The sequence below is a fragment of the Astyanax mexicanus genome, chromosome 4 (assembly GCF_023375975.1).
Source record: "Astyanax mexicanus isolate ESR-SI-001 chromosome 4, AstMex3_surface, whole genome shotgun sequence".
NCBI lineage: Eukaryota > Metazoa > Chordata > Actinopteri > Characiformes > Acestrorhamphidae > Astyanax > Astyanax mexicanus.
The window spans coordinates 36,081,438-36,105,951 of record NC_064411.1 but is presented as its reverse complement, the minus strand read 5'-3'; the positions used below and the strand labels follow the sequence as shown (position 1 = coordinate 36,105,951).

Here is a 24,514-nt window from a genome sequence, read left to right as displayed (position 1 = left end):
AAAATTCATAGAAACCAAACCAAAATATTCTGATGAACTTATCCTGTGCAGCAGAGGAAACTCTTGCTCTTCCTTTTCTGGTGCGATCCTGGCGAGTGCCAATGTCATCACAACATTTTTTGACGGTTTTGATATATTCCTTTGGTCAAAATAAGTTCCGGCATTGGAGGCATCTCGCGGCGGGGGAACCGAAGTCTTGGCTACCTGTAGCGACACCACCAACACCACTGCAAAATCTGGACACTGTATTATCTAACTGTAACACTAGAGCATTAATAATCAGCAGGTTATTAATGTAGCTAACTGATGATAATCACAGCAGCCCTGTAACAGATCAAGAGCGGAAAATGCTCTATTCCCTCAGAGCTTCTTGTCGAAAATCGTTTGCTCAAAAGGAATAAATCATTTGCACAAATGAAAGAAATCATTTGCTTGAATTAAAGAAATCCTGAGCACCAATTAAAGAAACCATTCACTCGAATTGCAAATCGTTCACTTAAATTAAAGAAATTGTGAGCACAAGCTGCTATATCGTTCGCTCAAGTTATTTATTTTTTTTATCCACAGATCCTCCCGGGCTCCGTAGTCTAGTCACAATATTATATATGTTATTTATATCATGAGACATGGGACTACTAACATATTTTATATATTTTGTATTATGTAATTGCTGTCAGAATCTTTAAACTCACATAGAGTTTAAAGATTCCACTCTCGCCAGCTGCCGACAGTCACAATCATCACCACCCTTATCACACCACTCCCACTAAGACCTAAAGCAGAAAGCTGACATTACTGCTGGAAAGTTACTGTAGCAGTCAGGATTTCTTTGTCACAGCTGGAGGATTCCCAGTGGTTGCATGATCCAGTTGCATAATGCATGCTGGGTAGTGTGGTGGAGGAATATTAATATATGCAAGCATTACAGCTGCAAAAATTGTGAATTCTCTCACATCACCGATGCTGAGAGATGTAATGCAGCAATACAAAATATTACACAATATGATAAATAACATATGAACAAGTTAAATCTTTACATGAACACTGCCACAGAACAGAACTGTGGTATGACGTTGGTTTCAGTGTAGAGTGTAAAGATTTGTGGTGGGTGTCAATCACGATCAATCACTTTTTTAAGCTTTTAATAGAGGCTTTTTTAATCTAAATATCAAGAATTAACCTGTGATTGGCATAGTAAAAAAACTATTAATATAAGTGTCAGTGGTGCCAGTTATTTTAAAAAATGACTATTAATCATAACAATATCCTTTGATTTAAATATTTTTCTTTTTTTTCTGGTGCTTATATTTTGGGAAAGAGACAGAACTAATTAACTAAAAAAATAAATCTTAGTAAGTGAACTTTTCTCATTTCAAGGCAATAAGTCTAATTTTTTTCTCTAAAATATTTTTTTTTCTTACCAAAGAATGCAAATGTTAAAGTAAGTAATATGTTTTAGGAAAACTGACTAAAGTCATTTGAATTTAAACTCACAATAATCACAAAACGTCACCAGTCAAGTTATTCTGATTCTTGTGTCCAAATTTAATATATATATAAAATCTATTTTTCACTTATTTTAAGAAATCTTACACTGTAAACCTGGATAAGTTGAGTTTACTTAAAAAATTTGAGGAAACCAGTTGCCTTAAAAAAGTTAAGTAATGGGTAATGAAAACTTAAGTTAGCATAACTTAAAACATCAAGTTATAACAACTAAAGGAGAAGATGATTTAACTTTTTTAATTTTGTTATACTGTGAGACCGGATGAGTTGAGTTTACTTAACTTTTTCAAGGCAACCAGTTTGCATTTTTTTTAGTAATGGGAATATAAATATAAATTAAAACATCAAGTTATTACAACTAAAGGGGAAGTTGATTTTTTTCTATGGTAGCCCAGGGGGAATCACTTCACACTGATGGTGAGTGTTAGTCAGAAACTCTTGGACACACCCAGTATGCAAATAGATTGTGACAGAAGCCAGTGGAAAAGAAGCTGTTAATGACAACAGACTAAACTAAAAAACTAAGCTAAGTTGGTTCAACTCAAAGATCTCAGTTCAAGTGTATATGTGCCCACAAATGTTCAACTAAATAGTATTGTGTAGAAATATCCAATTTTATGTAAAATCACGTATGGGTTTACAGTGTACTAAGTTTGCTTAACCCAGATTGCTTATTTACCTAATTTACCTATACAGTACCAGTCAAAAGTTTGGACATACAGTACTGTACAGTAAAACGTAACAAGGATTTCTTGTTTTTAACTAAGTATATTCTGTGAGCCAAGCTGAAGAACAAAGTGTAGTTCCAGATTTCTCCTGGATGCTCCTCAGCCAGCATGTGTATATTATGTTCAGTTCCATCAGCAGCTCACCTGATTTACCACATTAACCAGTAATTTACCAAACCAGGTGTTGATTAATATGATGAGAAGTAGAAATAATAACTCTATTAAACTCAGTTAAGGAGAGATTAGGAGATTTTTTAAAGAAAACAGGGCTGTAAAAGCTCTTCTTTTTGTAAAATTTCTGTTTGTATTTATTGTTATGCACAGTGTTTTACGAAGCTAATAAACATTTACTTCACAGATAAGAAGCTTTTTCTTTACTGAAATTCCCACATGTGCACAAAATCAATTCAATCTTTTTACATTTAAATATCCACTATAAAAACTTGTGTCTCAATAAAAACAATAGTGATTAATCACAATTAATCACAAAATATTGTTGCGATTAATCCAATTATTATTATTTTTTATTGATTGACACCACTACTTTGTACATAAGCCAGCAAATAAGCAAACAAACTCCCAAACAAAGTAGAAGAATGTGACCTTAATCTTCATCCGTGCCTTTGCCTTTCGCTTGTGCTGATCCCTCGCGCTCTTAAATGAACTGTATATATTTTCTGCAATGAAGAAGAAGAATCCAGGAGAGCTGAGTGAACCAATTATGAAGGGTGATCAAAGGTGGCACCTCAGGAAACTAATGTACAGCACGCTTCATCATCAGCTATCCGAGCGCTGGGCGCAGATTCTCTGGTGCTGCACATAAGCCGTAATGGAGATACATCAAAGGGGACGTATGCACGGAGAGGTCTTATGAAAGAAAACATGTAATTCTAATTAGAAGAGAAGAGAAAAGGAGAACTATGCGGGATTGTCAGCGTTGATATTTCGAATCCCGCTGAACTCGGTGGGAGTTCGCTTAACTCTGCCGACTTTACCGAGTAGAACGAATGGGATCTCTTTTTAGAACGCCGTTCCACTCCACTTTAACCCTTTGAACTCTAGGCTGTTTCGGTGTGTTTATTTCTCTGTTTTTGTCAGTTCCTCTTTCAGGTCTTATAACACAGTAATTATATCAGACAGCCTCATGCCCTGATCTCTTTTACTCCAGAAGCCATACGGCTGCTCAAAAATATAATCATTTAAAATGTAAAAGGAAGCAGAATTGTTATATTTTCGTGGATCTGGCCATGTTTTGGTCAAAATTTTACCAAGTGCCTGTTTTTTTTTTAACTTAGTTTTGAATGTATAGACTTTAAATATATTCACACCTAAGATAACTTTTCAAAAAATGCTTAGATTAGAGTGTTTATAGGTCAAAAGCATAAGAATATTGATGATTGTTCATTACATGGCTTATTAATTATTACTTTAACAAAGTACATGGAGAAAATCAGGCGGATTTATTTTTCTTGATAATCACACCTCTAGGATACATGTAGATAAAAACTAAAAACCTGACACTCAGAGCAGCCTATGCCTTTCAGTATTTTAATCAGGACACACAAAGAAAACTATACACAAAAATGTAAACTTTTTTTAGTCTAAATAAAATAATAATGCTAAGTGTAAAATCACTACTTAGTAAAAATGTGCAAACTTAGTAAAATAAAAACTATATAAAGTAGTGCACACATACCTAGCTTTAGTTTCACACTTTTTCTGTGGACACTTTTGTGTCATTTACTGATATTATTTGGTTTGAAACATCATATAAATATGTTTGAGGCACTAAAGGTAAATAATATTGGTTGGGGAAGGAGATCTCACTTTTTTAGGTGTTTTTCTCAATGGGTTTCTTGTAGATTTAGCTTTACCACACTGAAATGTCATTGCTATTTTTAGAAAGAGTAAGTTCCGCCCTTTCTAACCATATATGAATTATGTTAATGTGTGAAGGGATTCCTGAGTAATTAAGCTGAGAACACAAGGTGCGATTCTGGACAGAAAATCCGTCCATAGGGTTCCAAGAGTTAAATACACATCATCCTCTTTCTTCTTCTTCTTCTCTCTCTCTGTGACGGCAGCAAACCCAAACAAATCCTGATAGTGTTTCACTCCGCATTTGTTTTACTTCTGACCGCATAAACCCTGTGAGCGGAGAGGCTTTTCGGGATCTGCCCCACATTGCCGGGAAGACAACTTTAGTCAGCTTAGTCCTTGCGGATTGCAGAGCCTTTTGCAATTTGATTAAACTGCACAGCGCCTGCAATTAAGTAATCTGTTAATGTCCCCCATGCTGGGAAGAAGCCATCTGTAAAATAAATAAATAAGTCCATAAATAAATAAATACTAGTCTTGGCATTGCAGGGTATAGATCTAGCTTAGCATAGAGAATGACTGTGTTTGTCCTCCTTGAGCCGGGAGGGAGTTTAGGATGGTCTTATGACTGTCATAAGACTTCCCATCGCTTTTCTGACATTCCAGGGAAGCATGGAAAAGAAGTTTCCTTTATTTCCTTGATGTTTATGCTAAGTTTTCTGTCCTTCCTGTCCAGGGTCTCTGTAACGCACAATGCAAATGCTAAAATGCTAATTTTATAATGTCTTAAAATTGTGGTCTCTAGTAGGAATGAATGCCAAGTGAGCATTTATTCATGTTTTTAGTACCTTGGAGGAGTGTAGGGGTGGAATGGTAGAATTTTGGCTCTTGCTCATGAATATTCATACATGCAAACATATCGCCTCTGATATGGCTAACAGCACTGCGACACCAATAGACGTTGAAACAGACAACAGTTACAACCGTTTTAAAATAAAGACATTTTTACACTAATAACAGTCTTTGCAAGGTCATATTTGACTTCACAACATGTGTAATGCCCTGCTAAGTGCAGTTCAGCCACTGACCCTAGTCTTAGAGTCTCTGTAAAATGCCAAATCCACCGTAGATCCTATGTAAACCTTTAGTTACACACAAAGGTGAGTAGTCCAAGTCCAGATAGTGAAAATCCAGAAAGAACAGACACAGAACTGTTCTAAACATATACACCTACTTATCACAATTGTACTTCGCTGGTGGTGTTCCATAGACAAACGGTAAGGTAAGGGAAACTTTTGGGAGCAAAAATCAGAAAGTACAGGCACCTACAGCTCGGAATTGTAGTTTTAATGCTCTACTTACTAAAAATGTTGGCATTAAATATGGATCTTGGGCTAAGATTTGGGCTTATAATGACAGTTTATGGGCTGGACCAGGTTGGGTAGGGTTGGGTTGGATTATTTGGGCCTGATGCATTTTGAATATCTATAAATGGTTACAATCAAACAAAAGACTCTGAAACTGGATCATCTACAAGTGACGCAGCCACTGTCTCTCTGACTGAGAGAACAGAGAAAAGCAAGAGTAAAACCAAGCAAAGAAAATACAGCAGGTGCTGTGTTTGGTTATTAATTGCAAATGAAATATTCTGGAAGTAGCGAGAAATTTTAAGGTATTTTAAAATAACTAAGCAATCTTCTAAAATGCTTCTGCCTGACTTCCAGATTATAGTTCAAATTCTCTCACAGCAAATGATCCATCCAACTATCTATATTTAGAAGCAACACACTTTTTTTTTTTTTTGTAATTGTAGCTTTTTTAGTCAATAGAAATCCCAATAGTTACCTCTCAGAAATTGCGTTCAACAAGCCGCACTCTGCCCTTTACAGTACAGACAGATTATAGCAGTCGCTATTGGTTGTAGGCCTGACCTTTAAACTGCAATTTCATCTGTAGAGTAAGTCTTCTTTTTCTTTTTCTGTCACCGGCGTCCCCTCCGCAAGCGGACGCCGCTCTGCTGCTTAAATTCCAGTAGATTTATTGGCGGTTGACATCTTTAGCAGCACGCCTGGAGATTGAAAGAGGCCCACTCTTAATTTATAGCCCCCATTGACATTCTCTATAAAAGATTAAGCGTATGAATAAGGCCGGACACGGCGGCCGTTTTTTATCCCTCTATTATGGCTCGTGGATTATCTGCTACCTTAAAGCCAGCCCCGTGACCCCGGCCGCTAAGTAATGAATTCTTTCATTCGATGGCCTGTTGTACCTCATCTAATGGGATTTTTTAATTAACTTGACAAGGCTTACATGCTGATAGAGAGGAATGCAGTTGGTACAGATGGACTCGGAGCAGTTCCGTTTCCACAGCAGCGAGAGCCTCGACTCTGTGGAGGTGTCGCCTGCAGTGCCGAGGGATCAAGTACAGTCTATTCATTGTGAGCGAGCTGAAGTCAAGCAATTTGCATCCATTTGCCACATCACAAAAATAGCAGCATCTTCACTTCCACCGAGGGGGTTTGGGAAACTCACGGATCGAGAGCTCGCTATTCATTCCGAGGCTTTAGTTGTGACAGTTTTAATCTTTAATCCAAGACTAGGTGTAATCTCCCATAATCTCACTTTAGTGTTATAGGACTTTGTACTTAACGCTGAATTGGATTTTTAGCCAAATGGATACACTCAATGGATACCCAAGCAACAAAAAACGCATGGCCTATTTTTGGGGACGTAACTTTTACGTAACTAATACATAATAACAAATATCGCCTCGTTAATCTGGCTGCTTAAATGTGGATACACCAGAAGTTTATGAAAAATGGCACAAAAATATGAAAAGGTACACTGTAAGCCCGGAAAAGTAACATTTATTTAAAACAAACGGTTGCCTTAAAAAAAGTTAAGCAATGGATATTGAAAATTTAAATTAGCATAACTTAGAACATCAAGCTATTACAACTAACTATATTACAACTGTAACTATTTGTTATACTGTAAAACCGGATAAATTGAGTTTACTTAACATTTTTAAGGCAGCTGGTTTATTCAATTTTTTTAGGGTGAGTTTACTTAAAATAGTAAAGTAATGGGGAAAGAAAACTTGAGTTAGCATAAATTAAAACATCAAGTTATTACAACTAAAGGGGAGTTTGATTTATTTGTAAGGTAGCCCAGGGTGAATCACTACACACTAATGTGAGTGTCTGTCAGAAACTGTTGGACACACCCAGTATGCAAATAGATTGTGACAATGGAAAAGAAGCTGCCAATGGCAACCGATCTGAATGTATATATGTGCTCACAAATGTTCAACTAACTCAAAATAGTTGAGTATTGTTTAGTAATATCCAATTTTATGTAAAAAAGACTTAAATCATTTGAGCTCAAACAATCTATGGGTTTACAGTGTATGAAAAGGTCTTCTGTAATCTGTAATTTCTGGTGTGGATAAATGTCCATTTGTCATCATGTTAGATTTTGTCATATCCTAAAAAAAAAAAGAAGTTGCAAAACCTGTAATTTTCATTGATAAAACTGATGATTATACAGGCTAATTCTGTAACTGTATCTCTATGGTTGGAAGTGGCTAGTCATCTGAGAGGTAAATATGGGGATATATGCAAATATGTTTATGCTTATATATTTGTAGAAAAAAAAAAGCAAAAATGAAAAAATAAGAGAAATGTTACAAAATATTTAAGTATAAACACTGGCTATTTTTGTAAGATATTTTTGTCTATATTTTAGTGTTTAAGTCTATTTGCATTTGTATGGTTATGTATTTGAACAGACAATCAAAACATGCTGTTTTTGTTACTGTTCCTTTAAGTGGCTAAGTGGTTGTAACTAAACTGCTGTGAATCAAATAGCTGGATATATGCAAATATGTTGCGTTTGTATTTGTGTGACACCACACAAATACAAACAAACAAACAAACAAACATAGTTAGTATTTTTGTGCATCACATACTATTTATCTAAGAGCTGGTGTGGCCAAACTAGGTGGACTGACATCACAAAAACAAACAAACAAACAAACAAATAATAAAAACAAACAGGCTGTTTTTGTGGAATGGCAATAATGCAGTTATTCTAGCTTTATTGACATCCATCACAAAAACATCAATCAAACAACAAAAACACAAAAACAGGCTGTTCTTGTTTTAGTTACTGTACCTTTAAGACTGACAAAGGTAGTCTAGTTAAATATAAAGATAAATGCAAACAAAAATAAAACATAAAATAGACTTTTGTAGGTTAGCATTGTGTGGCTAAACTACTGTGGGCTAGAACAAATCTGTTTTAATCAATAATGGGCGGGGCTAGACTGCTGTAGACCGAATAGGTGGAGACATGGAAATAATATCACAAAAACAAACAAACAAACAAAAGAAAACAGTCACATAACAGTCCAAGCTAAAACAGTTCCTCCTTATTAAGGAATGAGTGGAGCTAAACTGCAGTAGGCTGAATATAGGGGTGGATAAATGCAAATATGTTTGTTTCTGTGGCATCAAAAAAATAAAAAAAAAATAAAAAAAAAAAAAGTTAAACAGTCACCTAACAGTCCAAACTAAGATTATCCCTGCTTATTTAAGAATGGGCAGAGCTAAACTGCTGTAGGCTGAATTTATAGGGGGTGGACATATATGCATTTTTTTCAAGTGACATCACAAAAACAAACAAACAAACAAACAAACAAACAAAATAAACAGTCACCTAACAGTTCAAGCTAAAACAATCCCTGCTGATTTAAGATGGGTGGAGCTATATATATATATATATATATATTTACAATAATAATAAATGAGTGTATTACAACCTCATTTTCACACTTAGAATTATACAATTCTTAAAAACTAACCTGTGCAAATGAACTCAATTCTAATTGGCTGTTGTGTATCGTGCCTGACAGCATATCATTGCTGTCAAATGAAAAACAAGTATCTCCAAAACAGCAACTTTACAGGACAAAGAGAAAAAAAACTTCGAAATTTTCAGTTGAAGGCAAAGGAGTTTATTTTTAGGTCATTTTAAAGTATTTCTATTGGTCTGTTCATCAAGAAATTTTGGCACAGTGTAAATGCTAGTTTGTTAAAATTATCGGTACCACTTTAAAATAAGACTACCTTTATAAAGGGTTTATAAATGGTTTAAAATTATTTTATTAATGATTACTAATTAGGTTGTAAATGCCTTAAAAATCATTAATAATCAGTTATAACACATACGTACAAGGGGCAACAATATAGATGGCTGTGGGTTCACTATTCGGCAAACCACAGGTCTATGTACATTTCTACGTACGTGTTATAACTGATTATTAAAGATTTTTAAGGCATTTACAACCTAATTAGTAACCATTAATAAACTAATTGTAAAATCATTTATAAACTTTTTACAAAGGTAGTCTTATATTAAAGTGGTACCAAATTATCTAGTAAACTAAAAATCGACAAAAATAGAGATACTTGTTTTTCATTGGACAGTAACGATATGCTGTGTTTGCTCACTGTGCACTCTTATATAAAACAGATGGGATTACCATGATACGGGCTCTTTAATCTGCACAGCAGCCCATTTAGACGTTTTAAAGTAGTTACAATGTCAAGTGAGGGGCCAGCAGATAAATCACCGCAGGGCCATTCGCCTCAATTCTCTTCAAACGAGCCCAAAGCGCATCCCGGTGCTGTATCTCTGGCCCCGCAGCCGGGTCGCAGGAGTCACATGATGAGAATTTTATCGGTCGGGGCAGGAGGGGTCAGTTTAAATCAGATTTGGACAGATTTGGAAAACCCTTCATCTCTTTCGTGATGGCGGATGAAAACTGAACGCTACCCCTCAAAAAAAAGAGCCCACCGACGTGACAGCATTACCGCGTGCGTCGCCTCAGTGATTACACAGAGCACTCGGATACTTGTTCAAATACAGCGTCGTACACTCTCAGAGCCTGTTTATGCTGACTCTATTCCTTCTGATTGATTTTTCTCAGTGTAGGGATGTAACTGAATACAGAGCCGACCGGGCCGGCAGACCAGCAAATGCAGGGAAATCAAATGGGGAAAGAAATCTCGTACAGCATAAAATTACCTCAGTGAGCTGAATCATAAAGGAAAATTATATAAATATATTTTAAACTAACTTTAGTACACACAAAGGTTCTACTTTTTGCTTATTGTTACTGTTACACAAAAACCCTACTTTAAGAATTCCTAAAAATAGCTCATTTACAGTAGACAAAGAATCATTCTTCACTTTCACTGGAAGTCAGGGTAAAAATGTTTAATTTCAGGCAATGTTGCAGCATTTCTATTGGTCCATTTATAAGAAAATTTAGACAAAATGTGAAGAACGACTGCCAGATACAGATTATGTCAAAAGTGAAGAACACCAATGTATTTATTCTTTAATTTACAACGGAAAGATCATGTAGAGCAGGGGTTCTCAACTGGTCTCAGCCTAAAGTTCTCCAAAAGCAGTGTGTAAGACTGGTGGAGGAGAACATGCCAAGACGCATGAATACTGTGATTAAAAACCAGGGTTAGTCCACAAAATATTGATTTCTGAACTCTTAAAACTTGTTTTCTTTGCATTATTTGAGATCTAAGAGCTCTGCATCTTTTTTTTTTGTTATTTCAGACATTTCTCATTTTCTGCAAATAAATGCTCTAAATGACAGTATTTGTATGTGGAATTTGGTAGAAATGTTGTCCGTAGTTTATAGAATAAAACCACAGTGTTTATTTTACTCAAACATATACCTATAAATAGCAAAATCAGAGTTTTTTTGAATATTTGGTGCATCCCTGCAAAAGAACGCTTTGAATCTCTGATTTTGAAGAGTACAACTACAGTATAGCCATTGTAGCTCCAGGTTTGTCCTACATGACTTTTGCTAGAAATCCCAAATGTTTCTTGCTGGACTCACAGCGAACTGTCATGTTCTTCTGAACCCTTGCAGCTGCACAGTGACCTGGATAAGGGAAATAATTTGGTGAAGTACACGCTGTCGGGAGAAGGAGTGGGCTCCATTTTCACCGTGGAGCCGATCACGGGAGACATTCACGCCTTGCGGAGCCTGGACCGCGAGGAGAAGCCTTATTACACACTGCGGGCCCAGGCGGTGGACGTGCTAACGGGGAGGCCGCTGGAGCCCGAGTCCGAGTTTATTATCAAAGTCCAGGACATCAACGACAACGAGCCAAAGTTCCTGGAGGGGCCGTACTCGGCCAGCGTTCCCGAGATGTCACCCGTAGGTAAGCCTGAGCCCCACCCCCCCTCCTTATCCCTCGAGCGAGCGGTTGGTTGGGGAAGGTGATAATATGAGGGGAGAAAAGCTCCTAAAAATACATCTCATGAATGTAAGATGAGGATTTAACCTCGTGCAGGCCTTGCCTTTGGGCAACGCCTGTAAAATTCATTCTTTAAATGACTCGTCTCGCTTACATCAAATACTGCGCTTTCTTATCCCATGGAATATAGATGAATGTGATTACACAGCGCCCGCCGTACCTGCGGGAATTGCTTCACCGGAATACAAGTGGAAGATAACGTATGGTCCCCAGATCCGGGTTAAGATCATGGATTCTGTTGTTGTAATCTCGAAACCGATGTAATCTATAAAGCAGAGTTTTTTTTTTCCTTTTATTTATTATTTATTTCGTTATTTCATTATTTATCATTCTCCAGTCCCAGACAGGGTATGAATCATAGTTGTATTATAATGACGGAGGCCGTTCTCTATTAGCCTGTGCCGTTCCTCCTACACACTCATGGTCATTGTGAAGGCCTCCGCTAAAGAATCGTTTAATGGCGTGCCAGGCTCAATCTACTAAAGCATGGATTAAAAGCTAGGCCTAGAATACAGAAGATTAAATATTCTGTTAGAGAGTTTGCGTCTTAAACGAAGCTTCAGATCAATCAGGCTATAAAAAGTAGTGAAAACCCTGCTTTTGGCTGATTCCATCTTCAACACAAATAAAAAAAAAAAAAAAATGGGAGGAGTACTTTGGAAGTGGCATTGGGTGATGTATGGGTTTAGAGGTGGGGTGGGGTGGGAGGAAGAGCTGATTGGGCTGAGCTGCAGCAGCAGAAGCAGTGTTCCTCTGATACTGGTAAGACACAGATGGTAGGACGTCACCAGGGGGCGGTATAATTGATTTTATTGAAGTATATTGATTGCATAATATGCAAATCAATCAATACTTTGGTACACTGACTGACACATCATCCTCGCCTGTAGTACAGTTGAAACTGTAAGGGCGATGCAGAGGCATAAATGACAGGTTTTATTTAGTTAGACACTTTTATATACAAACCAAGTACAGTAGATTACCTCAGTAGTGCTATTCTAATCATACATTTACTTCAGCATTGCCATTCTAATCATAAATGTATCCGAACAGTGCAAATTCATGTAATTCATAAATTTAGCTGGTAGTGCTATCTATTCCAATTATACCTTCCACTCTACTCATAAATATACTTCAACCATGCTTTTCCAGTTGTTTTCTATACAAACAAATGCTAAAGATAAGTTAGCTCTGCTGATGTTACTATTAAGCCATGCTATTCTATTAACGCATTTAGCTAGATAGCTAGCTACCCCAGCAGTGTTTTTTTTATCATAATTACCCTCAGCAGTGCAATTTTAGTCATACATTTAACTTGGTAATAAAATTCTAATCATAAACTTATTATTATTTTAATGGTAAATGTACTTTGGTAGTGCCATTCTAATCATGTACCTCAGCAGCGCTATTATAATCGTATATTTGCTTCGGTAGAGACACTCTTAACATAATTGTACCTGAACAGTGCAAATTTATTCCTTAATTTAGCTTAGCAGTGTAATTCCGATCATAAATATCCCTCAGTAGTGCCACTCTAATCATGAAATACTTCAGCCATGCTATTCTATTGGTATTCTTTTGGTAAAGAAACAAAGCAAATACTAACGATAAAGTTAGCACTGCTAATATTACTACCCTAGCCCTGTACAGCTTACATCTTTCAGCCAGTTTGTGATGAGGTAGCTAAACTGATACTAAGCATGATGCAAGTGGTGCTGAATGCTTGTTTCATATTGTTTGTATGAGTAGCCTAAACATGAACTTAAACATGCCGTTTGTTGGCCGTTTGCCAGTTTCCTGACGGCTATGACCTTCATTATCTCATTCCCTGTATAGCATTGAATGTTATCATTAAAAATCTTAAAATAATCATAACTTTTGAGGAAACACTGGAAAATGAATCAAAATAAATATATATATATATATATATATATATATATATATTTAAATCATTGTTCTGCATAAAGATTTACACTGTAAAATTTTGGTTGCCAAATATTTGGCACATACATGTACATCATTTGTAGGCCTAGATGATTATTCTATTCTAGGACACTAGGATCTTGAATAAAGCATCAGAGCAGTCGGGTCATAAAATGGTCTATACTATTTATACTGCACTATAGAGTATTTACTGAAGGAATGGTTGAAAGGTTGAAACAAGGACAATTGACGCAAGATGTTCCCATGTGTTCAGGCACGTGAATGACCTGCCGCACCGTTCAGAAACCCTCTGCACGTTTGGTTATTTGCTCTCTAGAACAGAATTGTGATCTTGTTAACCTGGTGAAATGAGATTTCAGAGCATCCTTGAAAAACGACTGGAAAGGGTAACAAATGGATTTCTAAAGCAATGGTCTTTTGATATACGAACTGAAGAGCTGAGACATGCAAAAAAAGGTAAACTTTACTCAAGATTTTTTAGTGCATTACATAAAAAGCACAGCTTTCCTATTTGCATAATGACATAGTCCCCCCAGCCATTATCCACCACCAGTGTGTAGTCTTTTCCACTATGGTTACCACTTCCTGTACTGCGAAGTGTGAACATGTAATGGGAGAATACACTGGCTAAAGTAAAACAGGGCTATTTTATCCTGTATTAAAAATCAGGTTTTAATTTTTCTAAATACAAGCTAAATTTCCAAGAGAACGTAGCCATGGTTGATCATATTGTTTAAAAAAAAAACAATTAAACACAAGCAAAATCCTTGATGGGATTTGAAGAAGACGGTTACAGCACACCAAAACCAAGAATATCAGTGAACTGCAGGCCAGTGCTCATGAGAAATGGGATAAGATTCCTCAGGAACGCTGCCAGAAGCTGGTGTCTAGCAAATGGGTCTCACTGCTGCACTGAGAATAGTCCACCAACCAGAAATATCCAGGCAAAAGCATCCTGTGATCACTGGTGAAGGACTAGAGGACGACCAACACACACTACAGTATGTAGCAACAGAAGAGCTTCACTAAAAAAAATGATGAGTAAAATTTACTTTAAAAAAGTTTCGCAAATATCTGCATTTGCTTTTTTTAAGTAAATTTAATTTCAGATAAATTTGAGTAACCTCAACTCAGTTTCAAGACTTAAATGTTACATAGAGTAAATAAGTGAACTGTACTTCACTCAGTCCTTTCTTTTAGTAAACTTTACTTAATTTCTGCATACAATATTACCTAATTACAATTACTTCATTTATACAATATTACTCAAATAATTTATGATACATAATATATTATACAGGGGTTGGACAATGAAACTGAACCACCTGTCATTTTAGTGTGGGAGGTTTCATGGCTAAATTGGAGTATCTTCATTAATTGCACATTGCACCAGTAAGAGCAGAGTGTGAAGGTTCAATTAGCAGGGGAAGAGCACAGTTTTGCTCAAAATGTTGCAATGCACACAACATTATGGGTGACATACCATAGTTCAAAAGAGGCAAATTGTTGGTGCACGTCTTGCTGGCGCATCTGTGACCAAGACAGCAAGTCTTTGTGGTGTATCAAGAGCCACGGTATCCAGGGTAACGTCAGCATACCACCAAGAAGGACGAACCACATCCAACAGGATTAACTGTGGATGCTGTAAGAGGAAGCTGTCTGAAAGGGATGTTCGGATGCTAACACGGATTGTATCCAAAAAACATAAAACCACGGCAAAAAAAAATCACAGCAGAATTCAATGTGCACCTCAACTATCCTGTTTCCACCAGAACTGTCCGTCAAGACAATAAATTATTGTGGTCTTAAACCAGGTGTTTCAGTTTCATTGTCCAACACCTGTAGTTCCGGAAATTTAAATATTTTTAGTTAAAACTCACATATTACAATGTGTCAACTATTTACTTAACTTTTTGCATACAATATTACTCAATTAAAATAACTTAAGTCATACAATATTACATAAATTATTAATCATTTATGATGCATAATATATCATACATTCAGAAATGTTACTATTTTTAGTTAAAACACACATATTACACTGTCTCAACACATGGATGGCATGTAATACATTCTTTTTAGTATACTTAAATTCAGTACACTAATATAGTATGCAGAATTTAAGTAAAGTTTACTAAAAGAAAGGATTGACTGTAGTTCAGTTTAATTATTTACTCTATGTAACATTTAAGTCTTGAAACTGAGTTGAAGTTACTTAAATGTATCTGAAATTAAATTTACCTAAAAAAAAAAAGCAAATGCAGAAAGTTGCGAAACGTTTTTTTAAATTAAATTTTACTCTTTTTTTTCAGTGTTCTGTATCTTCTGTCGTCTTTACTGTTAATTTACAAGGTGGAGCAGCTATAGGTCTAGTTATGTCTAATTAAGTGTACAGTTACTGGGCACAGTGTTTAAAAACTCCAGCAGCACTGCTCCATCTAAACCACTCTACAGAGTGCTACTCTAGTATATGGTCAATTGGTCTGATCAAATTGACTCAGACTGCAAACAGACCACCAGTAAAGAGCACAGATAGACATAAAAATAAACTTAGAGCAATTGTCTATTTAAAAACGACTTTTTTGAGTAAAAAGAATGAATAAAATGCAATTAAATGTAATATATGCCCCCCTACTATTAGATAAACACCATTTCCCTCAGGAGAAAAAAATCAGAGCTTTTTCACACCCACGAAGCAATCGTTTGTTAAGCAGTGAGCAATGGGCTGCTGAATTGACCGCTGCTTAAAGTCATGGCCCCCATTGACCACTCTGCAGTGTTGGGTTCTGCAATGTGACTTTTGTAAACAGTGTGGTTCTGATGTCACCCTGCATGGCGCAGGGAATCGACTGGGTGCTCCGCTAGCGCTACTGGCTAATTCATCGTCTCTCCAGCGGACAGGCCTCTGGAGTCCAGGGTATTTTTTTCTTATTGATCACATGCTAAACTTAGAAAGACATTCTGTGTAATTCTGCTCAGTTGTTTAATTCCACTAGATTATCTTCAGTATGTCTGAAAATGGCATATTTCCGTAACATTGGTTCCTATAAACCCTGCATTCATAATAACTTATACAGTGGTATGAAAAAAAAAAATGTGGGCACCTTTAATTATTTTCAAGATTTTCCTTTATAAATCATTGGTTGTTTGGGTTTAATTTTAGTTAAATACTGTATATCATATAGCAGACGAACCCAGTGATATTTCAGAAGTGAAATTAAGTTTATAGGATGTACAGAAAGTGTGCAATAATTATTTGGCAAAAAATGTGTACAATTATTTGATTTAGCATTAATTATTGGAACACAACTTGTTTTGGTAAGTTCACTGACCCTTGTCCTACAGGGATTGCACAATGAAACTGAAACTCCTGGTTTTAGATCACAATAATTTATTGTCCTGACGGACAGTTCTGGTGGAAACAGGAGAGTAGAGGTGCACATTGAATTCTGCCGTGATTTGAGCAGCCGTGGTTTAATGAACATCCCTTTCAGACAGCTTCCTCTTACAGCGTCCACAGTTAATCCTGTTGGATGCGGTTCGTCCTTCTTGGTGGTATGCTGACATTACCCTGGATACCGTGGCTCTTGATACATCACAAAGACTTGCTGTCTTGGTCACAGATGCGCCAGAAAGACGTGCACCAACAATTTGTCCTCTTTTGAACTCTGGTATGTCACCCATAATGTTGTGTGCATTGCAATATTTTGAGCAAAACTGTGCTCTTACCCTGCTGATTAAACCTTTACACTCTGCTCTTACTGGTGCAATGTGCAATTAATGAAGATTTGCCACCAGGCTGCTCCAATTTAGCCATGAAACCTCCCACACTAAAATGACAGGCGTTTCAGTTTCATTGTCCAACCCCTGTATATACACAGATAAATCCAATTGTAAGAAAGGGTTTTCCTCCTCTTTGCATCTTCTCTGAAAAGTGGGAACAACCTGAACTTTCAAATGACCTGAAAGCTCATTTGAGCTAAGTTTCCTCTGTGAGGAACAAAGTGAGGAAATGGAAGACCACAGGCACAGTTCTAGTTAAGACCTGAATCGGCAGGTCAAGAAAAATCTCAGATAATCAGAGAAGAAGGATGGTGAGAACAGTCATATTCAACCCATAGTCACAGACCAGCTCCAAAGAGCTACAACATCATCTTGCTGCAGATGGAGTCACTGTACATCACTCAACTATTCTCTATTCAGCGCACTTTGCACAAGGAAAGGCTGTATGGGAGAGTAATTAATGCAGAAGAAGCCTTTTTTCTGAGCAAATGCCACAAACAGAGTCGCTTGAGGTATGCTAAAGCTAAAGCACATTTGAACAAGCCAGCTTTATTTTGGAATCTGGCGCTGTGTGGACTGATGAAACTAAAATTAGAAAGTTATTTTGAGGGCGGTTATTTATGCATGGCGGAAAAAGAACACAGTATTCAGAGACAAACACTTCAAACGCTCCCCACAGTAAAATTTTGTGGTGGTTCCATCATCATGCTGTGGGGCTGTGTGATCAGTGCAGGTACTGGGAATCTTGTTAACGTTGAGAGTCTCATGGATTTCAGTCAATATCAGCAGATTCTTGCTTGAGAACATTGTTCAAGAATAGTGAGAAAGTTGAAGTTGAAGCGCTGGAACTGGATACTTCAACAAGACAATGACCCCAAACAATAAACACTGCTCGAAATCTACTAATGCATTCATGCAGAGGAACAAGTACAATGTTCTGGAATCATCTCAGTCCTCAGACCTGAATATTATTACTGAAAATCTGTGGTGTGATTTAAAGTTTTATAAATGTTTTTTAAAGAAGAATGGAACACAATACCTTCAACCAAAAGGCAGACTCTTATTGGAAGCTATAGGAATACATTAAGAGGCTTTTATTTGTGCAAAAGTAGGATCTACTTAATATTGATGTCACTTTTGTATCTGTTGGGGTGCCCAAACTGATGCACCCCCTCTAATTTTGTTTAAAGAATTATTGCACACTTTTTGTAAATCTTATAAACTTCATTTCACTTCTCAAATTTCACTCCAGACCCAAGCCCAGTTGAGCATCTGTGGGACATCCTCAAGTAAAAGATGTAAAAGTGCTACTGGCTAATTCACCTCCTCTCCAGTCCTCTGGAATCCAGGGTTTTTGTTCTTGTTGGTCACAAGATTAGAGAGACATTCTTTGTTTTGATTTGTGGATTTATATGAAGTGTTATCCTTATTTTTCCTGAATGAATTACGTACTCATGAGGATTTATTATCTGCTGTTTAGCTGAATTATAAATATCACATTCAGAACCTCACCAGCTGAACTGATGATCACACTGATGTTGATCAGATATGCACCATATGCATGTTGTCTTTGAAGCGCGGCTCGTAGTAATGCATTCCAATTGCGTTTGGTTGCGTGTTGTTTGTTCCAACAGGCACATATGTGATGCAGGTCACAGCCACAGATGCAGATGATCCCACTTACGGAAGCAGCGCCCGGATCGTGTACAGCATCCTACATGGACAGCCGTACTTCTCAGTGGACCCCAAGACTGGTAGGAGAATCTATTGAATATATGTATTTGTACTCTTAAAAATATGCTTTATAAATGTTTTTTTTTATTATTTCATATTTTTTTTTAAATATGCTATACAAGAACCACATTTAGTTCCATAGGAACTGTACAATCACACTGTAAAACTTGACAAGTTAAATAAATTCAAAAGATTTGAGGAAATCAATTGCCTTAAACCATTTCAAAATGCTACAGTAATGTAACTTGATACTTATGTAATTAATAGTATATTAAAGCTTTTTTCAAGAATTGAATGTCGTCATTTAATAATAGCTTGATTTGCTTGATTTTTAAGACTCCAAAATCTGGTTTGTGCAAAACCGCATGGATATTTTTCTTAGGTTAGACTTCTAATTTCTCCAAAGTTGTACAGTAATGTAACTTTATACTTATGTAATCAATAGTATATTAAAGCTTCTTCAAGAATTCAGGGGTGTCATTTCATAACAGTTTAATTTTCTGGTTTTATAGGACTCCAAAATATGGTGTAAGTTTGGCCTACCATTACTCCAAAATTGTACAGTAATATAACTTGATATGCATGTAATTAAAAGTATGTAAAAGCTTCTTCAAGAATTGAATGTCGTCATTTGATAATATTTTGATTTGCTTGATTTATAGGACTTCAAAATATGGTTTATGCAAAACCAGATAGACATGTTTCTTAGGTTAGACTTTTAATTACTTCAAAATGCTACAGTAATATAACTTGATATTTATGATAATAATAGTGTATTAAAGCTTCTTCAAGAATTCAATGGTGTCATTTCATAACAGTTTAATTTGCTGGTTTTATAGGACTTCAAAATCTGGTGTACGTTTGGCCTCCCATTACTCCAAAATTGTACAGTAATATAACTTGATACTTATGCCATTATTAGTATAGAAACACTTCTGTACAATAATTGAATGGTGTCATTTGATAACAGTTAGGTTTTATGGTTATATTGGACTATAATAAATGTAACAAATATTAAGATTTGTGAAGTTTTAATCAGATGGTTGCTTAGTATGTGAGGTGAGTTGGCAATACTTCGCAAAGAATGTTGCAAACAGAAATGCTATGTACTGTATACATACAGGTAAAGGTGAAGTCAAATAGTGTGAGCTTTATTTAGTTATTTACATTACATTACATTACAGGGCATTTAGCTGACGCTCTTATCCAGAGCGACTTACAATTATTTTTATTACTATTACAGAGTTGGGCCAATGTAGTGTTAGGAGTCTTGCCCAAGGACTCTTATTGGTGTAGCACAGCATACTCACCCAGACCTGGAATTGAACCCCAGTCTCCCACATGGTAGCTCACTGGCAGGTGGTGGTGTTATCCACTGCACCACACCCAACACTATTTTATATTTAGATCATTTACAGATACAGGTTTACAGGTTTATTTGGTTATGTTTCTTGCATTATAAATAGTTTTGGTTTGGTGCAAAAATATATAAAATTGTTCTATAAATCAACAAAAAAGGATGTTTGTTACTTTTGAGTTAAAAATATATATTTTTTATTTCTAAATATTATATGTTGTGCTTAAAGTCTTTTCAGTCTCATAGACATTAATTCTGGAGCACAATTCGAAGTTCTGTTTGTAAATGTTTCTATTTATTAAACACCACCTGACTCCTGACTCTGTAAACTGCACTTGTCTGGCCAAGCCTTAAAAAATTCTTTTTGATTTGAGAGAGGGCAGCTGACCTTGGCTTTGCACTGTGAAGGCCATCGGGGGGCTTCTTTTTATGATGCAACACATGGTCCACTCTTTCTTACAGGCATGCCAGAATAAAAGTTATGTTTATTAAGTCTTGTGCTGCACAACATTCGAGAAAATTTAAATTTAAGGCAGGAAGTAGAGAAGTATTAAAGCTGCAGATGAGGGAAAACTCAATGATTTATATATATATGTGTGTTGTTTCCTGTAAGAGCATAGAAGATTAGACATCATAGGTGTAAGAGGTCCTTAAAATAAGATTTCACTTCATCAATTTTTGTTTTCCAGGTTTTTCCAAGTTTTTTTGTTTTTTTGTAATTACAGTTCCATTTCAAAATGCAAATAAGCCACTTTCTAATTAAATTTCCATACATTTCCATATTTCAAAGCCGAAAAACTCTACCCATGGGACCATGTAATTGATTAAACTGTTCATTTTCTTTATGATAAAGGGATTTTACAGAACACATTTTTGCTGTCTTATTGTTTTATTGTTTAATCAATTAAACACAAATAACTGTGAGGATAGATTCAATGTTAGTGTTCTTTTTTCAGGTCTTTTTGAAGCACAGAATCAAGTATAAGTCCAACTAAAATCCGTATATTTCAAAATCCCTCTGCAATATTATTCCAATCATTGTCCACCTCTTTAGAAACCCCCAATTTATATTTCCAATCATTGGCCACTTTATTAGAAACCCCAACCTTGTGCTTCCAATCATTGGCCCCTTTATTAGAAACCCCAACCTTGTGATTCCAGATATTGGCCACTTTATTAGAAACTCCATCCTTGTGCTTCCAATTATTGGCCACCTTTTTAGAAACTCCTAGGTTATACTTCCAGTTACTGAACACTTTATTGGAAACTCCAACCTTGTGCTTCCAATTATTGGCCACCTTTTTAGAAACTCCTAGGTTATACTTCCAGTTACTGAACACTTTATTGGAAACTCCAACCTTGTTCTTCCAATCATTGGCCACTTTATTAGAAACTCCATCCTTGTGCTTCCAATTATTGGCCACCTTTTTAGAAACTCCTCGGTTATACTTCCAGTTACTGAACACTTTATTGGAAACTCCAACCTTGTTCTTCCAATCATTGGCCATTTTATTAGAAACTCCAACCTTGTGCTTCCAATAATTGGCCACTTTATTAGAAACTCCAACCTTGTGCTTCGAATCATTGGCCACTTTATTAGAAACTCCAACCTTGTGCTTTGAATCATTGGCCCCTTTATTAGAACCCCCAAACTTGTGCTTCCAATCATTGGCCATTTTATTAGAAACTCCAACCTTGTGCTTTCAATCATTGTCCATTTTATTAGAAACTCCAACCTTGTGCTTTCAATCATTGTCCACTTTATTAGAACCCCCAACCTTGTGCTTTCAATCATTGTCCACTTTATTAGAACCCCCAACCTTGTGCTTTCAATTATTGGCCATTTTATTAGAAACTCCAACCTTGTGCTTTCAATTATTGGCCATTTTATTAGAAACACCTACCTTGTGCTTCCAATCATTGGCCACTTTATTAGAAACTCCAGCCTTGTGCTTCCAATCATTGGCCACCTTTTTAGAAACTCCTAGGTTATACTTCCAGTTACTGAACACTTTATTGGAAACTCCAACCTTGTGCTTCCAACCATTGGCCATTTTATTAGAAACTCCAACCTTTTGCTTCCAGCCATTGGCCATTTTATTAGAAACTCCAACCCTGTGCTTCCAATCATTGGCCACTTTATTAGAAACTCCAACCTTGTGTCTCCAAACATTGGCCACTTTATTAGAAATATCTACCTTGAACTTCCACTCACAAACCAGTTTATTGGAAACCACATCTTTGTGCTTCCAATCATTGGCCACCTTTTTAGAAACTCCTAGTTTATACCGCTGAAAAAAACTTCTTTGTGCTTCCAGTCACTGGCCACTTTATTAGAAACACTAATTTGTGTTCCCACATAATAGAAACCTTTACGTTATACTTCTTCCACTCACTGCCTACTTCATAAAATGTCTTTGAGTGCAACGTAGAGCCATATCTAGCAGTCAACAATCTCTCACCAAGAGGAACACTACCCACACTAATTAGTAGTCATCTAGAACCAGCAAATCAAATGGTTATGAACTGACACAATTGAATTGAAGAACCCTTTCCTTACTATTAGGAAAAATGCACATTTGGTTGTTCCTGAGCCAGAAATATACAATCTGAATTTTTTGTCCACTTCTGGGGCACCACAACCCTACCTTCTGTCTTCCTTTCCAAAAAGCATTGCAATTCCACACTTGGTACCAACTATTTTTCGTAATTTGAACACTTATCAAAACACTATTCTGGTGGTCTTTATCTCCATTAATATTAAAAAAGCCTCTGTGAGATGGTAATTTTCTATGACGCAAGTCTGGCAAGCTATCAAGCACCAAATGCACCCATAAACAAAGCCTTTTTTTTTACGCTGGCATTTTCTTGACCCTGTGTCACGCCAGCATCTCCTGATCAAAAGGTATTCCCTCTGAGAGAGAAACTATTAGAGCTGATTAGCCTTTAGCAGAATGTCAAGCGCTCACCTTTTATAGCGCTGCCCTTAGGAACGTGGATTAATGAAGGGCTATTAAAATGCTTATTTCCCTTTTCTAGGCTTCGGCCATCAAAAGAATATTGCATTCCAGGTATGTTGTGACCTCATCGCCTAACGTATCTGTCTCTTTTCCTGCTCTGCCTGTTTCTTCATGTCTTTATCCAAGGGGTGATAAAGATCGCCTTACCCAACATGGACCGGGAGGTGAAGGAGACGTACCAGGTGCTGATCCAGGCCAAGGACATGGGTGGGCAGCTAGGAGGCCTGGCTGGGACCACTACCGTCAACATCACCCTGAATGACGTCAATGACAACCCACCCAGATTCGCTAGAAGTACGTTTTTGAATACACTCATTACCCATGATTACGATAATGGAGAATCTACAGCAAATTGGCCACTTTATAAGATTATCTACAGTACCTTGTATTTCCATTCACTCGCCACTTTATTGGAAACACTAACATTGTACTTGCAATTCACAGGCCAGTTTCTAAGAACCTTACTAGAAACCCCCACCTTATGTACTTTACTCTTACTGGTCACTTTATTAGAAACACCTACCTTGTATTCCCACTCACTGACCACTTTATTGAAAAGACTAACTTTGTATTTCCACTCACAGGTCAGTTTATAAGTATCCCCATATTTGTGCTTCCAATCATTAGCCAACTTATTACAAACCCCTACATTATATATTTTACTCATTGGTCATTTTATTAGAAACACCTACCTTGTACTTCCACTCACTGGCCACTTTATTAGAAACACCTACCTTGTGCTTCCACTCACAGGCCACTTTATTAGAAACACCTATAATATACCTCCACTCACTGGCTACTTTATTACTTTATTAAAAACACCCACCTTGTACTTCGATTCACTGGCCACTTTATTAGAAACACCTACCTTGTGCTTCCACTCACAGGCCACTTTATTAGAAACACCTATAATATACCTCCACTCACTGGCCACTTTATTACTTTATTAAAAACACCTACCTTGTACTTCCACTCTCTGGCCACTTTATTAGAAACACCTACCTTGTGCTTCCACTCACAGGCCACTTTATTAGAAACACCTATAATATACCTCCACTCACTGGCCACTTTATTACTTTATTAAAAACACCTACCTTGTACTTCCACTCACTGGCCACTTTATTAGAAACACCTACCTTTTACTTTCATTCGATGGCCCTTTTTTAAAAACACCTACCTTTTACTTCGATTCACTGGCCACTTTATTAGAAACACCTACCTTGTGCTTCCACTCACTGGCCACTTTATTAGAAACACCTACCTTTTACT

The 24,514-nt window shown here is 36.6% G+C and overlaps 1 protein-coding gene across 1 annotated transcript in view; it reads left to right on the top strand.

Moving 5' to 3' along the window:
* Positions 1-24,514, top strand: part of cdh12a (cadherin 12, type 2a (N-cadherin 2)) — a 133,172-nt gene that overhangs the window by 50,046 nt on the left and 58,612 nt on the right. Inside the window, exons 3-5 of the mRNA XM_049478519.1 lie at positions 11,014-11,308; positions 18,769-18,888; positions 23,372-23,539. Coding sequence (XP_049334476.1) covers positions 11,014-11,308; positions 18,769-18,888; positions 23,372-23,539 — 583 coding nt within the window. The remainder of the gene's footprint in view (positions 1-11,013; positions 11,309-18,768; positions 18,889-23,371; positions 23,540-24,514) is intronic.